Source organism: Ischnura elegans, chromosome 11 (assembly GCF_921293095.1).
Source record: "Ischnura elegans chromosome 11, ioIscEleg1.1, whole genome shotgun sequence".
NCBI classification, from domain to species: domain Eukaryota; kingdom Metazoa; phylum Arthropoda; class Insecta; order Odonata; family Coenagrionidae; genus Ischnura; species Ischnura elegans.
In genome coordinates, this window is record NC_060256.1 from 51,495,152 (window position 1) to 51,520,268 (window position 25,117).

The following is a 25,117-nucleotide window of genomic DNA, read 5'->3' on the forward strand; positions in this document are numbered from 1 at the left end:
ATGGCAGGTCGTGATTGAATCAAACGTGAACATAGAATCATGGAGGCGAGGTTATTATGCAAAATATTATTTCATAGCCAACGGGATGTATACATCCGTCGTCTGCAAGCTATAAAATGGTCACCACCAGACAATGTTGAACCCGTGAATATGATCGTGATTTATGTGCTCTGTCGACCCATAAGGTCATCATCAAACGGTAGTTCAAAAGACATTGATTAAGGTAATCATGGCTGATGGAAATGATCAAACGGCACAGAGAAAATGGTCATTTGATGCACATAAATCTCGTTGAAAATCCTCCCTTCCATTGATCTAGCCCCTAAAAAACTCTCATCACAAGTAGATGGACCACTCCATTGAATTACATGCTGAAGATGCGGGGTAACCAGAGGGAAAATTTCGAAAAAAATATATATAAATGTTATAAACCTACGTGAATTATTAAAAAATGGCCAATTTTGATTTTTGAGGTTGTTTTTAATTTTGTTACAGCCATAGAAAAAAACACTGATATGTACTGATCTGAAGATAATAGCCAATTTTCAAGCGTTATTCAATAATTTGATCAATTGTACGATTACTTGGAAATGCATACTTAATAATTTTGACAATAAGTAACAAAAAATACGTCGAATACGAAGCGTAACATAAAATTTGCAATAGGTAAAATCGCGCTCGCATCCAGGCTTAGCTTAGCCAGCAGGCTTTCTTCATTTCAAATTTCATCATCAGAATAGAAAAAGAAATTATATTCGTATGAGCTTCACAGAGATGAATTATATTTTGTTCTTAACAGAAACTTTCCACAGAAAAACTATTACGGAACTATTCTCGCACAAAAAACCGGCTTCAAAAAAATAAAACAAATGTAAGGAGAAATATAGCTGTTAGCTTTCCATTACCACGTAGGGTAACTTCATGAACGGAGAAGATATCTATAAAAAAAAAGCTCTCGACTAATAAATGGCATTAGAGTCTCACCAAAAATTATCGTTTTTTTGAGCCAGGGATAGCAGGCATTTTCCAATTGTCAATAGAATGATCATTTGTAAAAATAAATCTTTGAAAATTTATTTACTAGGAAAGGGATTTTACAAAATTTTATAAATTAGTAGTAAAAAAATTACGTTGAATAGGAAGCCTGACATGTAATTGGCAATTGGGAACATCGTTCCGTATTCAAAGTTCAGCCAGTGGACTTCTGAATACTGAATTACATCCTCGAGGTAAAAAAAGGAGTAATATTCATATGAGCTTCATATAGATTAATTTAACTACACAGAAAAATTCTCACATAACAACTATTTAGGAACTATTTTCATACAAATAAGCACCTTAATAAAAGCCGGAAATAAATTTAACGGATATAATTAGTTTTAGCGTTCCATCATTGCGTTAGGTGACTCCATGAACGGAAAAGATTGCCGCCAAAAATCTAATGAAAGCTCTCGACTAATAAATGGGTTTGGTGCCGTGACACCTCGACATGGTCGTTCGCAGAAACAACATGTATCCATTTGATAGAACACGTACCCACGCGGAACGCTCAAAAGACAGCGACACGCGAATAAATTCCACTATTATAAATGATGAGCTGACGAAAATCAATTGCTCGGACAAACGCGCAACGGTTTGCGATTCAACGGGAATTTTCACCGCGACTAATGGCCAATGAACTCGCGAGCGAGCTCAAGTTATCAGTCATGAAACACAAGATTGCAATTACGACGAGGACGTTACTTCTTCGGCTCGCTTGGCGCGACCGTAATTTCCATGAAAAATATTGGTCTTCCTCTCGTTTAAAGTGAAGCGTTTTCATGTTTCCATCACGACGGAATCGCGAAAAAGGCTTAAAAACCGCTACGACTTGCCATTGCGTCCAACGGAAGAGCAATATTAAAAAAAGACACTCCTAACGGCTGGGGGAATGAAATATCTCGCATTCCGACTGTACAACAACCCTTTTGAAACCAACGGCGAAACAAATGTAACGGTCTTCCTTCTCGTATTTGATTAAGACCCCCTCAGCCTCACACAAAGCTGCGCAATTTGGTGCAGCAAAGCCGAAATTGATTTACCCTTCGGCAAATTAGACGCGCGTTGCGGGAGGTAACTATCGGAACTTTGAGAACGTGCCCTATTGTAAAGAAAAAGGAAAATCGATCCACACGCCCGAAAATAAACTGTTACAAGAGAGGCAGTCGTTGCCAACGCACCAAAAATTAAATTCGAGGGTTATATTCTTCTTAAAGAGTCCCATTGGAAGGTAATTAAGTTTATTGCCACTCTTATACTCAAAGTAACTTAAAGTGAAAACACTAGATTTCCATAGCAGCATAAATATCCAATTACAATAAATAGTCAGCAACTTGTTAAATATCAATACAATTTGGCACGAAAATTATTCTAAATGGTTATAATCATTGATTGGCTGCATTAAAAGCAAGGATTTCAAACATGAAGTCGTAAAAATTACGAGTTATCTTAATTTTTATTATTTTTTCTAACCTCACTTTGTATTCATTGATAAAAACTGGTTTATGTTTCATCGTGGAAAGTATCGTTCGCTGATCAGAAACATGGCTTAATTTATCCAGGGACTTTCTTGAGAAACTGTAATGAGTTTAAGAAAATCTAAGTACTTTTTCCACATGATTATATTCTCCTCCAACGTTAGTGTATGGCATTTGGAGGTGACCGACAGATAAGGTAATTTGCGCCATTAGTAGTAGAGGAGTAGGGAAGGCATTGTCGAGAAAAAACTCGGCGTCACAATTATCCTGAAGTCAACGACACGCTCAAGCCAACACACAAACCACAACAAGATCCTCGAAGCAATAGCGTCATTTTCAAGTGCTTTTAAAAAACGCTTATATTAGGTACTCATATTTGGCATCTTTAAACCCTTTCTAACCCAGAACTACTTCAGGGAGAAATCAAAAATTAAGATTTCTCATTTTGAAAACCTGAAAATTTTCCATCAAATCATGTTTATCATCGTAGCTAAATATCTCGTCATTAAAATTTACACTATAAATTAATTTGTAGCTTTTGATATTCCCCAAATAGGAATGAAAATTTATACATTTTTGAAGTTGCTTAGAAACAAAAATGGGTTATTAACGGTTAAAATAATGCTACCGTATCGGAACCAGTAGAGGACAATAAATCGCGTGTATACATGTAAATTATTCCAATTCAATCCATCATTGAACGTTTCAGAGGAATTTTGGCAGTACCTTCTACTGACCTAATTTCTAGGGAATTTTAATAAAGAGGCTATATATACTTATATGGAAGGATATTACCGCGTTAATAGACTAAGAAACCCTACCACTGAATATAAAAATATACTTAATCTCCTCTTTCATGAGTAGCTGTGTTTTTTACACGAATGAATTATGCGCTCAGAATCAACTTCCAAGCAAAGCAATGTACGACAGCTAATTAAATTTTCAAACAGTAAATGAACACCATACCATAAAAAATAGATCAGTTATATAAAAGGGAAAGGTACTCAAGACAAATTCACTGCAATTCTAATTACGTATTGGTAGTACAAAGGGCGTTTTTAAAAGTAAGTAGCGTTTAGAAATATAAAAAACTGGTACATCTATTGTAATAATTTTTCCTTGTGGTGACACAATAAATGCTGTCAGATATTATGAGACCTTGAACGAATGGCGCCGTGCAATTTATACCGAAATACGAGGGATTGTGAGTGAGGAATTCGTTTTTCTGCATGACGATGCCTGTCCAAATGCATTCTCATCACTTCACTTCATTCACAACACAGATCTCATAGCATCACTTGGTTGAGAACAATTTCATAATCCTTCGTGCCGTCCCAAAGTAGCACTAAGTCACTACCACGTTTTCTCAGCGCCATGATGACGATGAAATCGTAAAAACAACAGATTTGCAGTGGCTGCCAACTCAGGTGCCAATTTTCGATGAAGACGGTAAAACATAATCTTGTTGTTTGATACGTTAATTGCCTCCATATTAACAGAAATTCTGCGAAAAGGTAGTTTAAAGTGTGGGCTTGCCTGTAAATATAAAATTGTTACAAAATGTTATCTGCTTCCTTTTATACTTCAAAACAGAACTTACTTAACAAACGCGCATTAATTAATAAGTATTAACGTAAATCAGGTGAAATGGGTGGCACAGAATCAGCCAAATTTTACCTCTTTCCCAAAATTGAATAAAAAAGTATCATTGACATAACTGTGCAGCCATAGCTGCGTAAAAAATCAAAGCCACATGCTCGCAAGGAATAGCATTTTTGCATACTGAGCAAAGAGCATAGCTTATGCAGTTATTTTTTAACGCCGTTAAAACAGTATGCGATAGAGAAGGTCGGCCAAGAATCACGCGATCATATTCTTTCGCGGACGCTGCGTAGGCGCCCGGAATGCGATACCCTAAATCCGTGCGTGCCTCCATATTTAAGGGCGCAGTGACTTAAAACAAAAGAACGACCGCCGTGCGTGTATAAGGCAGGTGCAGGCGATTCGCAACGCGCTAAAATATTAATGTGCCATAAATGGAGGGACCGGGGAAAATATATATTCCCCGCGTAAAAAAATGACGAGGCCGCAGCGTTAAGAGCAGCAATCTCATCTATGTGTGTGTCGCGTGGTACTCGTTTGATAGGACGCCCCGCAGAAATGAGGATTTAGAGAAAGGGGAATATATATGTAGTACGTATACGGCAGCTCCAGCTAGAGCGCCGCGGAAATACCAGCGGCATTAGATACCACGAGGTTACGAAACATAACCGTAACATTTGCGAATTTCTTTAGCAAGAGCGTCAATGTTTTTCATCCGATAAAATTAAATGCAAATCACGAAACATTATTTTATCGAAAATCAATTTTTAATTTTCGAAATATGTTTCGAAATGCACAAAATAAATACGATCGACAAGTTTGATCCGATAAAGGAACGCAATTTTTTAATTTTTAACTCTTCTCATTGACAGGAATAAATAATTTGTGTAAGGGTCATTGAAAGCTTCCAAGCAATTGGGATAATTCAACTTAATTTTCGAAACAAAAAGTTTATTAAAATTCTTCTTGAGAACTAAACACACACGAGAATCTTCGATTCGACAAATATTCATGGAATATTCTCGAAACAGAACGTAAATATAAAATGAAAGGAAAGAAATTAATTTTGACGCCTGAGATATGAAAGTTAAACGAAATGAATGAATTGACGTTGCGTAAATTTAACTATTATGATTAGTGAATATTACAGTTGTCATTTCTTATGGGCATATTCATCAAAACACCAAGCATAAATTTTGTACTCCCTTGCAGAGAATGAATTGCAAAATATAATTTTGAGAGAAGTTAAACCTCTTTGTCAGATCACCAAATTCATATTTTTTCAGAATTCGAAAATTTCAAAGAGTAACGTGAGTGGGAAAAACGATAGGCATATCGTAAATCGACACTTCGTGTGGAATATATGATAGGAATATCGCCAATCGGCACTTTGTTGAAGGGTGATATGCCTCATCATCAGTGATTACTGTCCTTAGACAGGTTTCCACTGGACTTCTCTCCATCTTTCTCTATCCTGAGCATCCTCCTTTAGGTCTTTGTATTTTCTTCCTCTTCTTATATCATCCAACATTCCCATCCTCCTTCTTCCTCTTCCTCTCTTTCCTTCTATCTTCCCTTCTATTATTCTCCGTTCCAAACAATTCCTTCTTAATATATGCCCTAACCAACTTGCCTTCCTCTTATGAATCATATGTATTAATTTTCTTTCCTCGCCTATTCTTCTTAGAACTTCCTCATTCTTCACTCTGTCAGTCCACTTCACTTTCAACATTCGTCTCCATACCCACATTTCAAAACTTTCTAAATATCTCTCCTCCTTCTTTTTAACAGTCCATGATTCACATCCGTACAACACTACACTCCACACAAAACATTTCATAAACCTCTTCCTCATCTCTATTGGAATTCTTTTTGCTGTTAACAATGCTTTTACCTTTCCATACGCTCCTTTACCTATTGATATCCTTCTTCTTATTTCCTCAGTACAACTTCCATTCCATCTTACCAGACTTCCCAAATATTGGAAAGTCTGTACTTGCTGTATGATATTACCTTCTAAGGATATACAAACACAACCTTCTTTTCTGCTGATTCTCATCACCTTGGTTTTATTTATGTTTAAGTTCATTCCAAATTCCCTCCCCTCATCCATCACTTGTTGTAAATCTTCTTCACTTTCTGCCAGCACTGCCTGATCATCTGCATATTTAATTGTTTTTATTCTTTCTCCTCCTATTACAACTCCTCTAGCTTTTTCTAAAGCTTTCTCCATCATTTTTTCTGCATAAACATTGAAGAGCTCTGGAGAAAGGCAACACCCTTGTCTCACTCCTCTTCCTATGCCAATTTCTTCTGTTTCATCATCTCCAATTTTTATAACTAATACCTGCCTACAATACATCTCCTTTATTAATCTCCTATCTTTCCAATCAATGCCAATGTCTTTCAAAATTTTCAATAACACATTCCAATTAACCTTATCAAATGCCTTTTCCCAATAAATAAAGCAAATCATACGTAAAAAATGAATCATAGTGTACACGCTTGTGTCTCAAAGGAGAAATAATGTAACACGCACATTCTCTTTCTAACATAACTTAGCGTTTAAGGATCCATTACGTGTAAATTACATTTAAAATATATACATCCTTAGGCCAAATACTCAGTCCTTCGACATATATTGCCGATACTGTCACGTATTTCCAATGTTTACTACCACGGTTAATTAGATGACACAAAAACATGTTTATTACTTACATATTATTACATATTCGCCGGCCTCGGTGGCGGTGGGGTAAAGTCCTCGCCTGCTACACCGTAGGTCGTGGGTTCAAATCTCGCCTGGGTAGGTGATCCTTATCCAGGGCATGGATGTTTGTGTTGTACTTTGTTCATGTTGGAAACCCTCATTGTAAAAGGCCGTCATGTGCTGTTTACGGGGGAGTTGATAATAAATAAATATTGGCACGTGTACATATGAAAGGGAACTGAGGTAACAGGCAAGGCGCTCAAATATGTAAGTCAAATTTCAAGATTGTAAACCATAAATTATCGAATGAAATAACCATCCAGAACACCGTAAGAATGTGACGGGGACGCCATTTATGTTAATTTTCCTAATCCCTCACGGAACTCAATAAATACTTTCAATAATACAATCTCAAATGTATATATTGAGCAAAGAATTCATTTTCTCAACAGCTGCATAAAGTTCAGTTTACCAAAAAGCAAAGAGAAGCCCACTTATGTCGTCGAAACAGAATGTTGGATAAAAAAACACAAATGGCACAGGAAACAGATGAGTTAGACAGATTAATGCAAGAACACAATTCTTAAGTAGCCATGGGGGGCATGGGAGAATCAGCCCTCTCCTGACATTGGAATTTTTTCACCTGTGACGACTGCCTGAAAGAAATCCAAAGAAGAGAACACAGGACCAGGGGCAACTATCTTCTAGCACTCCATTTTTCTATAAAGTTACATTTTATAGCTTCTGTGACTTCAAATCCCCAATTCAATCTCCTTACAAGTTGGTAACTTTCAGTTTTACTTAACAAGGAAAGAGTATGAAACTAATGAATAAAGAAAGAGTATTATCACCATTATCTTTATGGAAGAGAAAAGAGTATGGACAGACGGATAATCTAGCCTGAGGGCAGGTATTGCAGTGATGGTGGCAATTGAACGCAAATTTCATTAGTACCTGAATGCGGTGAGAATGGAAGCTACCGGAAAAAGGCGTTTTCATAAATTTTGTCCTCGAAAGGCTCTCATAAAAATAGGAATTTACAAAAGTGGGACCTTTCGCAATGAATTTTGCCATTACCGGTAAAAAATATAAGGATGGATGAATTTTTAACCAATGCTCACCCAAAAAAATATCTGAGAGCGATTTTGAAAATATTTTATTTGAAAGTATTACGCAGTCGTGGTCGTCTTCAGTAAAACTTTTAAACATTTTAGCGGTGATTTCATCAAAGCGTTTTCTCAGAATGACCCGTAGCCACATGGCCACATTGGGCGGTAATGGTGTCATAATCTCATGTGACCTATTTCCTTCCAGCATAAAAGAAGGTAAAATCTTCAAGGAGAGCATAAGTTTTTTACGATGACATTTAAAATCAAATTTGCAATTTCCTTCTAATTTCATTTCTATTATATTTGTATCTAACAGCCAGTAGGCTTCAATTTTGAAATTCCGATTTGTAATCGGCAAGTGGGCTTATTTCTACTGGCTTCAAAAATTAACTAATAGATGGATTAGGTTGAAAAAACCTTACGGATAATTTAAATGGGCATATCGGGACTATCCACGGTGATTACTTTGTGTAGTCACCCGGAACACACAAATTGTGCGAAAAATCCACAAATAAAAAAATCATTCGCCTTGACCGGGATTCGTACCCGAATGTCCCGATTACCAGTTAAGTGCTTTAGTCAGTTCAGTTACCGAGGCTTCAATTTCAACATAGGTCACAGAATCCCGGTCAAGGCGAATGATTTTTTTCTCTGTGGATTTTTCGCCCTTAAAGATCACATTCGTGACATCTTCACAGTAAAATGCTGCACAGTTTTTCATCGAGAGGCTCATATGCCCTGCCCGGAAGGGCGTATCCACAACGCTACGGTGGGTGGAAATGGGTTAAAGCCATGTAAACGAAATTTATAACTTAATTAATGAAATATGTATACATCTTTCTTTTGCGCGCCAATTGAGAGATAAGGCCTGTTCACACGGTACATGAACCCGAACGAGTTAATGTCTAAAGATATGAACGCGAGAATGAACACGAAAATGCATCCTGTAGCCACCCAACTTGCACGAATGCATGAACGGAAAATAGAACCTGTTCTAATTTGGTTCATGCATTCGCACATGTTCCGTTCCGGTCCAAAAAAATTATTCACGCAAACAGATATTCACTCGTACATGTTAATTAATCGCGTGAACAGGCCTTAAATTACCAGTGTAAGCAACCGGCATACCACCCAAGCCCCCACCGAAACAATATTCTGGCTACATGGTTGCTCTTAAGGTATCTTACAACGAAGAGCCAAGCGCAAGGCCAATACGGCGGATCAATTTGTGACCTTATAGCCTCGAGCACAAGAACGGCCAATCCGAAAGAGTTTGGAATTTTCCCGAACCAAAGAAATGCACTCAATATTTAAGTTTCCACTTACCGACACTTTCCACCGTTGTCGCACTGCGACAAATTCTTCGCTGGATCGCACAGACTGCTGTATTCACACTGCTCGCCGAAGTATCCCTCGAAGCACGCACAGTAATAAGACCTGGAAGACATAAAGAATGCAAGTTGTAACGTGATCGTCATCAGCAACACCATGAAGTATACATTAACATCTAGATACGACTCCGAAAGCCGCCTCAATTGGCATGTGGCGGGTGTTGCTAGGGCATCCGCTTGCAAAAAAAATAAATAAAACAAGAAAAATTAAAAAAAGGAAGAAGCGCGTGCACTTTTCCACCTAGCAATTATTAAAGTTCTTTATTGTTTGAGGGTAAAAAGAATTTCTATACAAATCTATTTGCCTCGTGGATTGTCATTTCTAACGGGTCAAGAAATACAGTGAGGTTTAAAAATGATATTCTCCGAGCAGCTCTGAGAAATATCAGTTCTTTATTCCTCAAGTAATCTATACTTAGCACCTAGCCTCCGTGACTCTCTGCCATATTCGTTTAAACTAGAGCACAAAGAAAACTAATGCATAGGAGATAGTAGTGAACGGTTAATAGTAACTATTTTTGGCTGTTACGACAAACGAACATAAAGTGTCACTTAAAACAAGATGACAGAACGTTTTAAGCTATACCGCAGCATATATTACCCTCGTTAGCTTATTATTAGTTACGGTTATGTATGTAACGGTTATTCTAATGGCACCTCATAATTACAGTTTCGGGAAGTAGACCCAAATATTCTTGGCTTAGAAAATCGATTATGCAGGCTTAAATTCTATTCATACAAGACAGAGATTTATAATTCGTTTACAAATACCAAATACAATTCGAGCATATTTATAATGACAAAATCCTTCAAATTAAGACAAGCGAATTTTTTTGCAATATTTCGAAAAAACCAACAGAAAAACGAGTATAAAATAAATTATTATAAGAAAAAGAGTGCATATTATATGCATAGAAATGAGCGATTGAGACATTTTCTGTACCAAAGTATTGATTGGGCTGTTTGAGTTCAAAACGAAAGAAAAATTCAAGATGATTAAAAAATCCAATTAAAACCGAAGGCAATGGAGTAATCTGCATGAATAAATCCCCTTCATTAGCACTTTGTACGATATCTATGGGATACGCCGATTTATACTGAGAGCTGCACGTGAAAAGAACTTACAACGATTGCTTTTGCTTTCTTCAGGCCATCATGTCTCAATAAAAGGCCTGTTAGGTTGTTTCGTTTTCTTACCAAGGTTTTCACGAGGCTTCTCTCGTTACTTCCACGGTCGGTCCTTTTGATCCTCATCATTCTTCTGTGTCACCACCAAAGAAGAATTATCTCGAATATGCGATAAACTTACGACGACGATCTCACGAAAACATGTTGAAGTTGCATATAATATTTGAATCGGAAGGGAATAAGGACTATGCATTGCAAAAACACACTCGTAAAAGAGTATGCAAACGTTTGAAGTAGTTGCATATGGTATTATTTTCCCAACCGCACTCGCCAGAAATCAACAAGCCACAGCGCAGTGTTGTTGAGCGAGGGAACAGTTCAACGAAAACAGTACGCCAACAATAGGAAACACGTTCTGGAGAGCATCATAGAATTCAAACCGCACAACAAAAGATAAGGGTATGTTGAGTTTCAATACGAATCGCACAGGGAGCCGTTCTCTTAACAATAGCACTGACACAATACCGGGAGTAGGTGGTAAAAATGCAAGCATCAAAATTCACGCATAAAGGATTCTTCGCAGCGAAAATATAACTACTGAAGCGTGGCGCGACCTTACCCTTAAAAGGCTTTGCTTGTTGCATCGCTCGAAATACTCCAACATCCACGAATCCCCCAACGTCTCAATCCAATCCTCCGTGTGCACAAACCCTGGCAACGTATCCCATTTTTAAATCTGCATGACGTATCAAAAAGAGAGAAAAACGCGAGATCTCCGACGGAGGCGTCTGAAATCTACACCACTGCATCTTTTGTGCAGGGCGTATTATTATTATTGTTATTATTCCCGGGAAAAGGAAAAGGGCACGGAGGTGGTACCACCCGGAGAACATCGGGCGGAAAAAGATAACAAGAATCTCCGCGAAGCAACGTAAAATATTCCACAGTAGCAGTCATTACGTTCGCAGAGTCCAGTTTGAGTGGGATGCAGGATCTCGCTGAGAATAAAAAAAACAATGCATGCTTCTCTCACGTGCATGGTGCAACGCGAACCGTAGAAATAAATTTACCTTTTCCCTGCACTCTCGTAGTAAAATGATCTCTTTCTGAGTATGGTTCGATCTCAGTACTCCGACACATGCCTATAGTCTGTCCTAACAGGAGAGGCGGGTAAGAGATTAAGGCACCGCTCGAGAGCCCAATACCAACGGCGTACCCTCCGTCAGGTCAACCGCGTGATCTATGGTGGGTCACGAATGGCACTCCACTCTGAAAATTTACCATATGAAATTAAGCGCACTTTGTAATGTCTTATTACAGTTTTGATTTATACGTGTAATTTCATGAATAAAAAGGGGTATAAAAACGACAGAATTGACGAAGAGGTTATCAATTAGCTTTGCAACACTTAGTGTTACCCTTAAGATAATGGAAAATAAAAATTTTTATAACCACTAAGAGTTACGTAACCAATTGATGTAACCCCGTCGTGTTTGGACTTTTTTCATGAAACCACACGCATAAATCAAAATTCTAATAAAAAATCACAAATTACGCTTGCTATTATACGGTAAGTTTTCGGAGTGGAGTACGATTCGTGACCCATTATAGGGCACGCAGGCGACCGGACTCCAGCTATTGTCTGGCGGACGGTAGGACGGCAGAAATGGTTGAGCTCTCGAGCGGTGCCTTAATCTCTTACCCGCCTTACCTGTTCGGACAGATTATACATCAACATACTACCCCGAAAGCAGCCTAAAAATGAATTTGGTAGGGGGTGTTAGGATACCAGCCGTTCACATATATAAAGAAAACGCTCCAGCAAAATTAAAACTAGCATTTAATAAAGCTCTTTATGAATCGGGGGCAAAATACCTCTTATAATTTATCGCTTCGGCCCGACCTGAAAATATTGGGGGTCTCTAATGTGATGTTCTCCGTGTCGCTCTAAAAGATATATATTCTCAATTGCTAAAGTAATCCAAGTCTAGTGCGCAGCCTCTGAGTCACTAGCGGCTCCCAGCCTAAGTCGCTTAATATCTAGCGCTCTCTGTACGCAATATGCAACATCGACAATACTGGATTATCCAAAACGCCTTCTATTTCTCAAGAAAATGTATTTTCCCTTACTTCTTTTGTTGTCCTTGGTTACGCACCGCAAACGTTTGATTTCAGCGTACATCACCGAAGTTTTAACGGAGGAGTCGTCCGTTGAAATAGGGTTAAACAGGATGAAAAACTTCACAAAAAGATCCCAAAAAGACTTTACGAAAATTATTTACCAGGAATGATTACTTCATATTTTGGAAATTTATCGTTAGAAATTTGAGTTTATATTGAACGTACGGTACCTAGGATTCCTAGAGCAAGATTTCTTATTTGTACGACGCTCCCACTTGTGCCAAGTTCATTCTTTAGATCTGTAGCGTCATAAAATAGAAGTTCCACCGTATCTATATACAATAAAACATACTTCCTGATTCAAACTAATATTTGTCGTCAACGAGACGAGATACAACAAAAAGTTATACCATCAACCTCTTCCTAAATTGTCTGAAACCATTGTAAAAATTTTCAAAACACTAAATTTTATATTTTCCATTTATGATAATGTTACCAATTGCAATTATTTCTATTTTATTGGGCATTTGGGGGTCAAAAAATCAAGTTTTCGAAACTGTAATTATTCGAATCTAGACCACATGATACGTAAATATACGATCGGATCACTTTTGATATTGGCCAAATCGCGCCAAACTTCACCTTTACGTTAATTATTGTCACAACAACAAGGTACAATGTTACGTCATAGAGAGTGACCAAAAAAGGTAACAGCCCTTTACGAAGTGGCCTGGAGGGGGGACACAGCCCTCCAATCGAGTAAAAGCGAGCAAAAAAATTAAAATTGAGTACAGGGGTCACATAAGGGCACTGCGTTCTCCTAGAGAGAAATGGGTGAAAGGATACCGTTACCAAAATCAAAATAAATTTTCATCAACTGCAAGGACCTAATAGCCAAGTCACGGCACGTTCGTGATCAACAGCAAACATTAAAGAGATATGGGGAGCTGCAGTGCCCGTCGCAATATAAAACTGGCAAATTGCGGTAATTCCGCTCCAAGTTTCCGATTTGCCGAGTTAAAAGCTCGCGCCATAAAATTCTCCTGCATTATTCCTTCGTTACGGCCGGCAGGAGAGAGTCCAGCCATTGAGTTCGATCAACTGCGACAAAACGTAATAAATATGGCAGTAATTTACCAATGTGAAAGCACTGCGTAAAATACGCCTGCCCTCTGAGAGCAGGCAAACATACACACTGGGTACTTGCTGGGCCAAGGGGTCATGGGCTATCTCCATTAATGGTCCACGTGAAAATTACCGAAGCATCACGGTCATAATGTCCATGACGTAGTCTCAGTTCGTGCCGAAAATTTCTTCCCTCGGACCCGATACGCGGCGGAAGGGGGTCAAGTTCTCATTCCCTATACGCTCACCTCGATTCTTGCTGGATAAAAAAAGATACCGCCACAGAAAAAATATTTTTTTATAAAACTCACACGAGTTTTTTTCCCAGCGGTAGCGTTCCCGGAATAAGAAATTCAAAACGTTGGGAAGCCCCTCCCCCCACCCCCCGACCGCCCAAGTGAGATACGACCATTTCATGAGACCATAATAAGGCTCTATGCCGCGCCCTAGTGGCCACAACCGAAACTGAAATGAATAGCACGTAACCGGGCTAGAATATCACATTTTTTTCTGGGGGAAGAGAGGCTAAGTGTAGCCTATGAAAAACATATAAACCGCGTCGATGCGGATGTGATTCTGTGCAGCATATAATTACGAATGCAGGCAATGTAATAGGGTCGCATATTTTTTAACCAGTTCAAACACGATAGTAGATACCGAGCACAAAAGCGAAATTAATCTCATGAAGATACCGAGAAGTTATGACATACTAACAGTGAAATAATACCAATACAATTTGAAAACACAAAGACGAGAAGTAGGATTTTATGATCATCTCCGATTAAGAATTTGTTTTTTCCCGGCATATGCTCTGTCGGAACGGTTCTCGGGTTTTCCACCGGGCGCATATTTGGGTCGAAGGTCCCAACGTCTCGATGACTAAGTCCGCCATCTTCAACAGGGGTTGAATGACCCCTGAATCAGAGGTTGGGACCTAAGACGCAAATCTACACCCGGTGGGAAACCCGAGAACTATTCCTACATTCCCGATTTAGAAAATAATTTCAATACTAGTTCACGGGGCCAATCGATCAACTATCATATATTATACTTCAGATTTAAAACTTGAGGTTTCCGTCAATGGAAATAAAGGAAGATTACTAAAAAACATAATTAGGTGCTATTATCTTTATGTTGGAGTTAACTATGTTCAGAGAGAATGACGATCACAACGTGGAAATCCCTTATTAACGATCCGTGAATTCAAATCACACCGTGATAAACAAAGAATAAGGATGACAGTGAAAATTATATCATCTTACATAGATTATAATGGCAGAAAACGCAAAGTGATAAGAAACCTAACCAGAAAATAAGTGGAACGTCAGTATATTTGCGATTTTTTTCATTTTAAATTAAGTTACGTATCATTTTTACTAATATATAATAAAAGTATAATAATTGCACGCATACATGTCCGAATTCTTAAAAACCCAAACAGATGGAAGAGCAAATGAATATTTCACTGAAAATAATTTTTCAAATACCATGTACCAATTGTCTACTAGCACCATGAGAATCAATATAAACTCTGAAAATTAGATAACGTATATTTTTCGCACACAATCAAGATAAATAAACGATGAAGTATGTATTTAAAATGCCAACGCATCAACAAGTAACATATTAACCAGTGATTAAATAATTATTGATGGGAAATTAATAAAATTTTCCATTCCTTTGAGAGCATTGGGAAAATCCTAATGATTAAAAGCCATTAAAAGAAACTGATCGCTAAGTAGTTTGTTCTCCACCCCGGTCAATCGATGAAGATTTAATTTCACTTTTAACCTTAGCAAAATGTCCAAAGTGTACATTAGTTTTAAATAGTGGTGATTAATAGTATTCATTCTGCTCTTCTACTCAGGCTGTAAAAGTAAAATTAAACACCGAAAGAATCGAACACTTCAAACTCAACATTTAAAAAATCGAACTGGTAAACAATCCTAACAAGGGGAGTGGGTCTTATATTCAAATCAAACTTTATAGTGTTTTAGTCCATCGTGAGCCGTCCACGAATCATCACCCATATTGCGACACGAAATTAACGTAATTTAATCAAGGCTTCCTTGTGAAAAAAATGGGAAAACATCTGACGCTGCCAAATTGCAGAGAAAGATTTCCACGCAGAAAAATAAAATTTTCATTGAAAATCAAGGAAGCAATGATGAGCAGCAGGTTTTTGTAAAATGAAAGGAAGAAACGAATTATGAAATATATGCGCCGAGACCAAGAATCGTACCTAGGACCTCTAGGTAAGTGTCTAATGCCGTAACCACCGGGCTAACGCTCCCTGTATTGAATAGCGTATTTCTAATGGAATATAATGAACCTGTAGATGTTTCACTGCGATTGTTTTTAACTATTGGTTATATAACCCCATATGGGGGGATTTGTGGACAGCTTCCGATGGACAACACTGAAAGTTTAATTGAAATCTGAGACCTACTTGTATGATACACTCACCTTGTAAGATATGTTTGACGCAGCTCTCCACTCAATTCACCTATCAGCTAATCTTTCCACATGTACGCATTTCTTCTCTTTCACATCTCTCTTTACTTTTTCCACATATTTTGTTCGAGGTCTTCCTTTTCCGTTCTTGCCATCCACTTGTCCCTCCACGATTCTCTTCATCAGGCCATCATATCTCAAGATGTGGCCTATTGGGTTGATCCTTCTTATTGAGGTCTTCATGAGGCTTCTCTCCTCTCCTACTCTTCTTAGAACTTCCTCATTACTAACTCGGTCGATCCATTTGATCCTCATCATTTATCTGCAGCACCACATTTCGAAGGTCTCTATCATTGCTTTCTCCGCTGCTGCCCTGCTGTACTTGTCCACGCCTCAATTCCGTATAGCAGAATAATCCAAATGTGGGTTGTTTCCTTACTTCCATATATAATTTTCTCGCTGTAAGCAGGTCTCTTTTTTTTTGGTGGAGTGCTCTCTTCGCTTGGGCTATTCTGGTGATAATTTCTTTCTTGTTTCTCCTGTCGCTAGTGATCCTGCTTCCCAAATAACACAATTCATCAATCTCCCTCACTGGTTGCTTCCCTGTATTAATCCTAGTCTTGACCTCTTCTCTTCTGCTGCATAATAATATCTTGGTTTTCTTTGTGTTTATTTTCAGTTGATATTTACCCATTACCCTACCCATACTAACCAGAATATTTTTCAAATCCTTCTCTTTTTCTGCTGTAACAGCTATGTCATCGGCAAATCTTAGCATGCTAATTTTTTCTCCATGGATATTCACTCCAGAAGCATTCTTTGATTTCATTAATTGCTTTCTCGATGTAATCGTTGAAAATTACGGGTGACAAAGCACAGTCTTGTCTCACTTTTTTCCCAATTCTTACTTAATCACAGCTGGGCCCTGATTTTATTACCGCTACTTGGTTTTTGCATAAAATGTGAATGATTCTTCTGTCATTTATTAGAACTCCAATTAATTTTAGGATTCCAATCATTGTGTTCCAATCCGCATTGTCAAATGCCTTCTCTAAGTCCACGAGCACAACGAGCGTTGGCTTGTTCTTTGCACACAATGGACCTAGATCACATACCCGGCTTCTCCTCACAAAGGCAATGCTTCTCCATTATATCAATAGCTGATTCTTCAAAAGTTATAAAATCACGGTAGGTCCTTTCTCCCTCAGACCAATATTGAAGTCATCTCGAAACCCATTAATTTTTACGTTATTCGAAAGGATTGAAAAGAGGAAAAAATAAGTGGAAAATCCCATAACACCCACGACCTTTTCCGTAAGTATCAGTTCGACAAATTCTCCGCCATTGAATGCTTGGAAAAAAAAAGATTATTTTTCCTGATCCCCGTGGGAGGATGGCGTTAGGCAGGGAGAAAAAATATTGACGAGGGTTCGAATAAATAAGAGGAGATATCAAAGATTGTGCGAACGCAGCGAGAATCCGACGAACGAGAATTCAAAAGGCGACGAGAGGTCTTGTGGAGGCGGATCGAGATGAAAGTGGATTTGGAAGGTCGACACTACAGGGTATCGGTGAAAGTGACGTCAGTGAAGAACGTCCACAAAGCAAGGAGAGAGAGAGAGGCAGACCACCTGAAAGGATATCGAGTGGCCGTGAAACTACGAAAGAGGCGAGAAAGTGAAATTCTATCGTAGTTGCTCACACGTGTTACAAATATAAAAACGATTGCATGTGCCACATACGGCGGTCATGCTTGTTCAAGAAACTTCCCATGTTTGTGACGAAAAGACTAAAAGCAATGACTCTTCCGGGAATATTCATCTACATCTACATAATACCCTGCGAGCCACCTCTAGGGTGTTTGGCAGGGGGTGATCAATCACCAGCATGCAATTGGACTCCCACATGCACACCACACGGTCCAAAAAACGTCACACATACTAACAAATCATACTAGCACACGCTGCTAGAAATAATAATAAAATTCAGAAACATTCATTACTTATACATAATTCAGTAGGCTACACCACAAGTCATCTAATCTATTTGTGCGTTCTAACACTGCCGCCGTTATAATCTCTTATTGATCGTGGAAAAAAACACATTCTGTATCTGTCTGCTGTACACTTTATCTCTTATTTTATTTATATGATCTGATCTTCCCTAATACGTTGGCGTCCTTAAGATGTGGCTAACTTCGTTAGAAAAGACACTGCTCTTAATTGTATCCAAAAGGTTTAGTCTATTTCTCTATCAACGGTCTGACAGAGATTCCCATCCGAGTTTATCTAAGAGGTCAGTTACACTAACAAGACTATCGTGACGACCTTTCACGTGCCTGGCAGCTCTTCTTTGCACGCGTTCTAACTCTGTTATTAAGCCTTTTTCATGAGGGTCCCAAACACTGGCAGTGTATTCTAAATGTGGTCTAACGAATATTAGAACGAAGGATTCGGCAGTCTCCCTCGTGACGTGATAATATCCACTGCATATCTGCGTGGGCTAACAAAATTCGCCACTCGCGTCGCTGACGGGCAGAACGATCCGAATTTCACGGAGAAATAATATGTAACAATGGCTTTTGATCGAGACTATTTTTCTTGAAACTGTTATCCATAAAATTCATAACTATACAATTCAATTTCTCATTATATTAAATGATTCACACATAATTGTTAAATAGTAAATTCTGGGTGTTTCATGAGGAATCTGCTATACTGCAGAGGGTAATTATTTTTTGTCCTATAAACATGGGGTCGCAAATCCTTAACAACTGAGCTGTAGTAACGCAAACATTTTTCCGATTTTACCACGGTAACGGCTTTTCTTGAGAATTTAAACTTTTCAAAATTGTATTTAATACTCTTGATATTTATGAGCATTAAAAAATGAAAAAACGTTGGACGAAAATGTTCGATTTTCATTGCCTGAAACAATTACTCCCAAAATGGGCGATATTGCGAAATCTTATAGTTAATACTGGATCAAAGGTCTCGTTATATTAAGCTTTAAGATTAAAAAATTTCTCTGCATTCACCAGGTGATCGATAAGGCGGTGATAGCTATGCATTCACAGCCATGCTGCGTCTATTTTTGAAAACAGATTGAAATGCGCTATATGAGAAAAAATAATCAATTTTCTACGAAACGGATTAGTATTTTTGCCATGTAGTCCCCTAGGAATCTTCATCCTCACACTCACTTGATAGGTATCACTCTCTCTCTCTCTCCCTCACTCTCTCTCCTACCAGTCATAAACGTTAAAGCGAACAGTTTGACCTCATTGCACTGGAAACCAACCGTGTTAACTCACTCGCATTTAAAACGAGAGGCAGACAGCCCTCCACAAGTCATTTCGCTCGGTCACTTGAACTGCACGTAGCTCATAACACACTAAACTACCATCCGCACGACGTAATCTCAGTCCAACGTATGTGTGTCCATGCTTTTAGGCGTTGGTCACATAGGGAACATACTGTGGGTCGTACTGCGGCGGTGGTCAGGGTACAAGTATTAATCCGAACAGCCTAACCCACGGAGATCAAAAACAACCGAATTCGGGCGTCAACATTTACCTGGATGCGGGAGATAAGGTGATGTTATGAGCGCATTACATTCGTGCCGTGAGGTTGGCGTAAATCAAGGATACAAAAGAGACCTGTTTGCAGACGCCCGTTAACGGTGCACGGGGATACGACCGTTGACATGCTTGTCAAGCCGACTGATGGTCTGTTTTTAGTGTTTTGATACGACCTTTAGAACGGATGAAAGAGCAAAGCGCTCGCAAAGCCAGCCGAAGTGTAAATCCTTTATGGAGATACATTGCCGCACTCTATAATGCCTATTTTTAGCAACTAGCCAGGTATGAACCAAACATAAGCAGGGAAAAAACATTTTATCAACGCACGATGGATAGAAGTCCCGTCAAAGCACGTCATGAGCTCCATAATACCGCAGTATATCTCATCTGCGATTGCCTCACACGAAAATGATACGACTGAAGTTATGATCACAGCTAGCTCGCCACAATCGAAACACAAGAGTTTAACTCAAATTGACTGTACTACCCGCGATTTTAAGCGATTAAAATCACAGTAGGCGGAAATCTTCTTGAATTCTAGATAAACAAAGCAAAGGGCATACAATCAAGTTGCCCAAATCGTTTACATAAAAATAATGGCTATGAATCATTCCAGCGCAAAAACATTGCACTCGAAGAAGGAACATTTTCCCATACAAACCGAAGAATTGTTTCCAGGATCAAAACTAAGCAACTGAATGATGCTCTGCGCAGAAATCTCCCATTCCTTTGCAAATAATTACATTAAAAATGATTGGAAACAATTCTATACATAATATAATATTACAGAATAGAGTTTAATGGTCACATTGTACCATAGAATGCGATTAATTACTTCCCTGATGTCAATTACCGTGCTAAATAATAACTCAAATTTTCGGTAATGGAGTACAATTTGCAAGAATCGAGTCCATCAGAATAATTCCAACCCAAATTCAAGACACTTAACTTGGAAATTTTCCCTCTCCTAGGACGAGCAGATTGAATACCCAATAAAATTTTTAAAAATTGAGAAATAGGCCTCCACGAATTTCATCTACCGACTACTCATACCCTTCCGATTCTGTAAAGACAGAAAAGTTGTTATTCTCCATTTCAATCGTGCACGTAAATGAAGAGAATTTCGCTGATGATCAAATATTTTTCAACGCACGTTTATTTCCACGTTTCAAAAAGTTGCCTCATAAGATTTGGATGGATCAAAGTTAAAACAAAAGGGACTAAATGACTGCCTCTTTTAATCCACTCTCTTTAAAAGTACAAAGCTAAAAGCATTTGAGACCTGGAGTGAAGGAAGATTTTTGAAGGCACGTTTTAGCTACACATATTTCAATAGGAAAGTTATAAACTACATTTCAAATAAATGTCTCGCAAGTTTTGGGAGGATTAAGGTCAAAACGAGGGGGACTACATGTCTGCCTCTTTTTATTCTTACTCTTTAAAATTAATAGGCTTAAAATCATTTCAGACTCGGAATGAACGAAGGAGCCTGATAGCAAAGTTTGTACTTTACTCTCATAAGAACTCAAAACTTTTTCGGTATTGAATGCAATGAACAAGATCCAAGCCCATCATAATTATTCCAGTCTAAAGCTATAATACTTAACGTTGAATATCTTCCTCTATTAGCCGAGTAGATTGAATGCCCATTAAAAATTGCGAAAATTATGAGAAAATTGTCTCTACGAATTTCACCTACCGGCTTCCAACCCCATCCGTCTATCTAATGACAGATTCTTTTTAAATTCTCCATGTCAACGGTGTAATTTAATGGAAATAAACTCACCGATGATCATAAATTTTTAAACGCACGTTTGAGCTACAAATAATGTCTCAGGGAAGTTATCTCCACATTTCAAAAATTTATCGCTCAAGATTTGGATAGGATAAGGTTAAAACAAGAGGTAGTATATGCGTGCCTCTTTTTACAAAAACTCTTTAAAAGTATAGGGCTTTAAAATAATTCCAGACTCAAAGTGAACTACGAAGATCAGTACAGTTGGCTTCATTATTCCGACGCCTCGGCGACCCATTGCAAGAGGGAATTCGCAACTGAATCTGGGGTTTACAGAGACCTTTCCAAGCCACTAAGCAACGCTTTCACTCCGCCAGAGATTGTAACCCGGAAATGGTATTGAAAACAAGTGGTCTGGGGGCGAATAAAACCGAATAAACAAAAACGGGAGCGTAAAAGGTACCCCACGAAAACCCTCACCACGATGAATGGGATGGATAATAATGGAAAGGACAACAGATAGGTAGGGAAGAAGGGAAGGCGTATAGTATAACACAGCATGAGAAAGAACACGAGACGGCCATTGTCCGCCTTTTAGCACCAAGCCGGGTAGAAAATTCGCCGGAGCAATTAAAAGTTAAATGGCATCATTAAACACTCAGGCCGCACTCGGAGTCAAAGCTTGTGAACTTGGCGACAAAACGCGTACCGCCTCTTTCCAAGGGTCAGAGGGCCGAATTGCTTTGTTAAAAGGCCAAGATACCCCTTTTCTCAGTGCCCCCCCACAAAAGCAAAGGTATTGTGCATTCATTATGGTTCTCAACTTAATTTTCAGTGAAAGCAAAGCCGGATTGGTTGAAGAACAAAGGTTCTCATTATCTTATTCCTGCCGTTTATAAGGAGCCAAAAGTAAATAGAAGTAAGCCACTGAGGCAAGGAATTATAAATTTTTCCCAAAACACAAATTTCTTAGAATATGCCAGGTGCTTAACATTTTCGAGATAACAATTCGTGAACTTTCAAACATAATGAAAATTAAATTCATGAATACTTTAAAATATACAAGGCCCTACCCCTCATATACCTAATAGATTTAAGCAACGTTCTTAAATTATTCATCACCCAGGGGAGTTTTTCTACGAATTTATGAGTTAGTCCAAGGGAATTCTACCAACGTTCATAATGTTCATTTCAATGAGAGCAAAGTCGGATTGGTTGGAGAACAAAGGATCTCATTATCTTCTTCTTGCCGTTTTTTAAGGAGCCAAATGCAAATAGAATCACACCACAAAGGCGTTGCAAATTTTCTCAAAAACACAAAAATCGCTGCATATACCAAATGAACAAAATTTTGGAGAAAACTATTATTGAAATGGCAAGCGTAGTGTTTATGAAATAAAATAATAGTTTAAAATCTTTAAGGTTTGAAAGCTTCTTTTTTATAACACAATATTATTAAAATATCTAATAACGCTACCTCTAATGTAGTAGATTCTGTTATAAGATTCATCATCAAGAGGAGTTTTTCTATTTATGACTTATTCCAATGGAATTCTACCTACATACGCATTCCAGTGTTCATTCAAGGTATGAAAGCTCCTTGCCTCTGGTATAATAAAAGACTAAGCAGATGTTTCTAAATGATTCATCCCAGAGGGGAGTTTGAAATATTTCTTATCTTCTTATCTCCAAGGAAATACCTACAGAGGTATTTTAATATTCACACCAAGGTAAATAAAATTCCACAAGATTCTATAAAACAGATATTGTGCATTCACAATGGTTCTCAACTTCATTTTCACTAGGAGCAAAGCCGGAATGGTTGAAGAATAAAGGTTTTCATTATCTTATTACGGTCGTTTTTAAGAAAGCTGCTGTAAATAAAAGTAAGCCACGAATGTATAAAAAAATTCTCCGATGGCATTGAAAATTTTCCCGAACACACAAAATTTTCTGTGCAAGTTGAACATACCAAATGCGCATATATTTTGGAGAAAACTATTATTGAAATGACAAGCGTAGTGTTTATAAATTGCATCTTCAAGCTCCGAAATCTCCCTACCTCTAAAATAATAGAAGAATAAGCAGATTTTCTTAAATAATTCAACACTAAGGTGAGTTTTAAATGCATTATTTTCTTAAGTTCATTAAGTAGCCCAAGGGAATTCTACCTATAGACGTAATCCAACGTTCATACCCGGTTAAAAATATGCCAATTAAACGCGTCATCCTGCGTCTCAAACCTGCAAGCGAAAGCAAGCAAAGTATTGCTAGCAATGTAGAGAGGATATCCAATCATGAATTCAGAACTTAAGCAATGGAATAGATACTGAACACCGGTCTCTAACTTCGTCAAATAATTGAATACTCCACACAAATATAGTCCGCAAATATACATCGCGCGATTGAATTACCTACCCACTGAGAAGTGTCGTTACCTGCCGGAGGAATGATGAACGACATACAGAGAAGTTATATTTACCTAAGCCCGGTTGTTCGTTCCCTGTATCGGACTGCCCTGAAGACGATGTGCAACGCGCTCTTCAATACGTTGGCGACGATGAAGCTGAAGCCAGATAGACATTCACTGCTCAAATACGCCGAGAAAGTCTCTCTTCTCATACGAGGACATTAATATTAATACACTCTAGCTTCCTTCCACGTACTTATAAGCTAAAGATGCAAATATGGCAGACGAAGACCAAAGATTTAGTATAGCCACGACGACTCTCACGGCTTGACGATTCAGTGGAAGCCCGTAGATGGTCCGATGAGGTAAACGGTGTTTCTCCCACACGTCTGCCGAGGATAAATGGAAGATATAATCCCTTAACCATTTCTCCGACGAGGTAATCCGGCCAACCAAACGTTTTAATCACATACAGTGTCCTCCGGACCAAATGTTTGCCTTCACTCTCGGATACGGCCGCATCTCATCCAACCCAAAAGCGTCAGCTGGGATTCGCCCAGGACACATGACGGAGGAAGGGTGAATACAAAATATCGACTTATAATTTTTTTTCATTTTTTAAAGGCAAGAATATGAATGGTGTACTTATTGAAAAAATAAAAGACGGCGTGAGATCTCCAAGCCATGAAAATAATAATGAGTGCTGGCTTGAAACTGGGATTGGACGTAACCTATTGATATGATTTATCGATGAATTGTCATGTACATAAATAGATTTTTTCCATACTCATTCAGCATTATGACTTATCTATACATACAATTACATTGCTCCAATACTTGCTGAATGCCCCACCATATTGTCCACAAGTGTTCGACCTCCCCACTCCACATGACAATACCCAGGCTATCAGTAATTAAGGGCCCTCTATTCTACCGATTTTCTGTCATGATGAATTCTCCCCCGACTGATATTGATCCATTTTTGTCATCCATTAAAAATTTTACTCACTTGGCGTCATCTCATTCAACACATAATGACTATACTGAGGTTGTGGCCACTGAAATTGGTAGGTTATATTATTCGTAACAGTTTGATTGTAAATCATTATTACCTCATTTGTTTACATTCAATATTTTATAGGTGAACTTCAAATTGGCAGTCTTGCTGTGTGTGAACCAATTTACTTTAATAAAAAAAAATAAAATAAAAACATGAACATCGTCAGCAAGAAAGTG

General features: G+C 38.3%; 1 protein-coding gene across 1 annotated transcript in view; it reads right to left on the bottom strand.

The window, feature by feature from the left end:
- LOC124167632 overlaps positions 1-25,117 on the bottom strand; it is a 481,758-nt gene that overhangs the window by 441,044 nt on the left and 15,597 nt on the right. Inside the window, exon 3 of the mRNA XM_046545612.1 lies at positions 9,264-9,374. Coding sequence (XP_046401568.1) covers positions 9,264-9,374 — 111 coding nt within the window. The remainder of the gene's footprint in view (positions 1-9,263; positions 9,375-25,117) is intronic.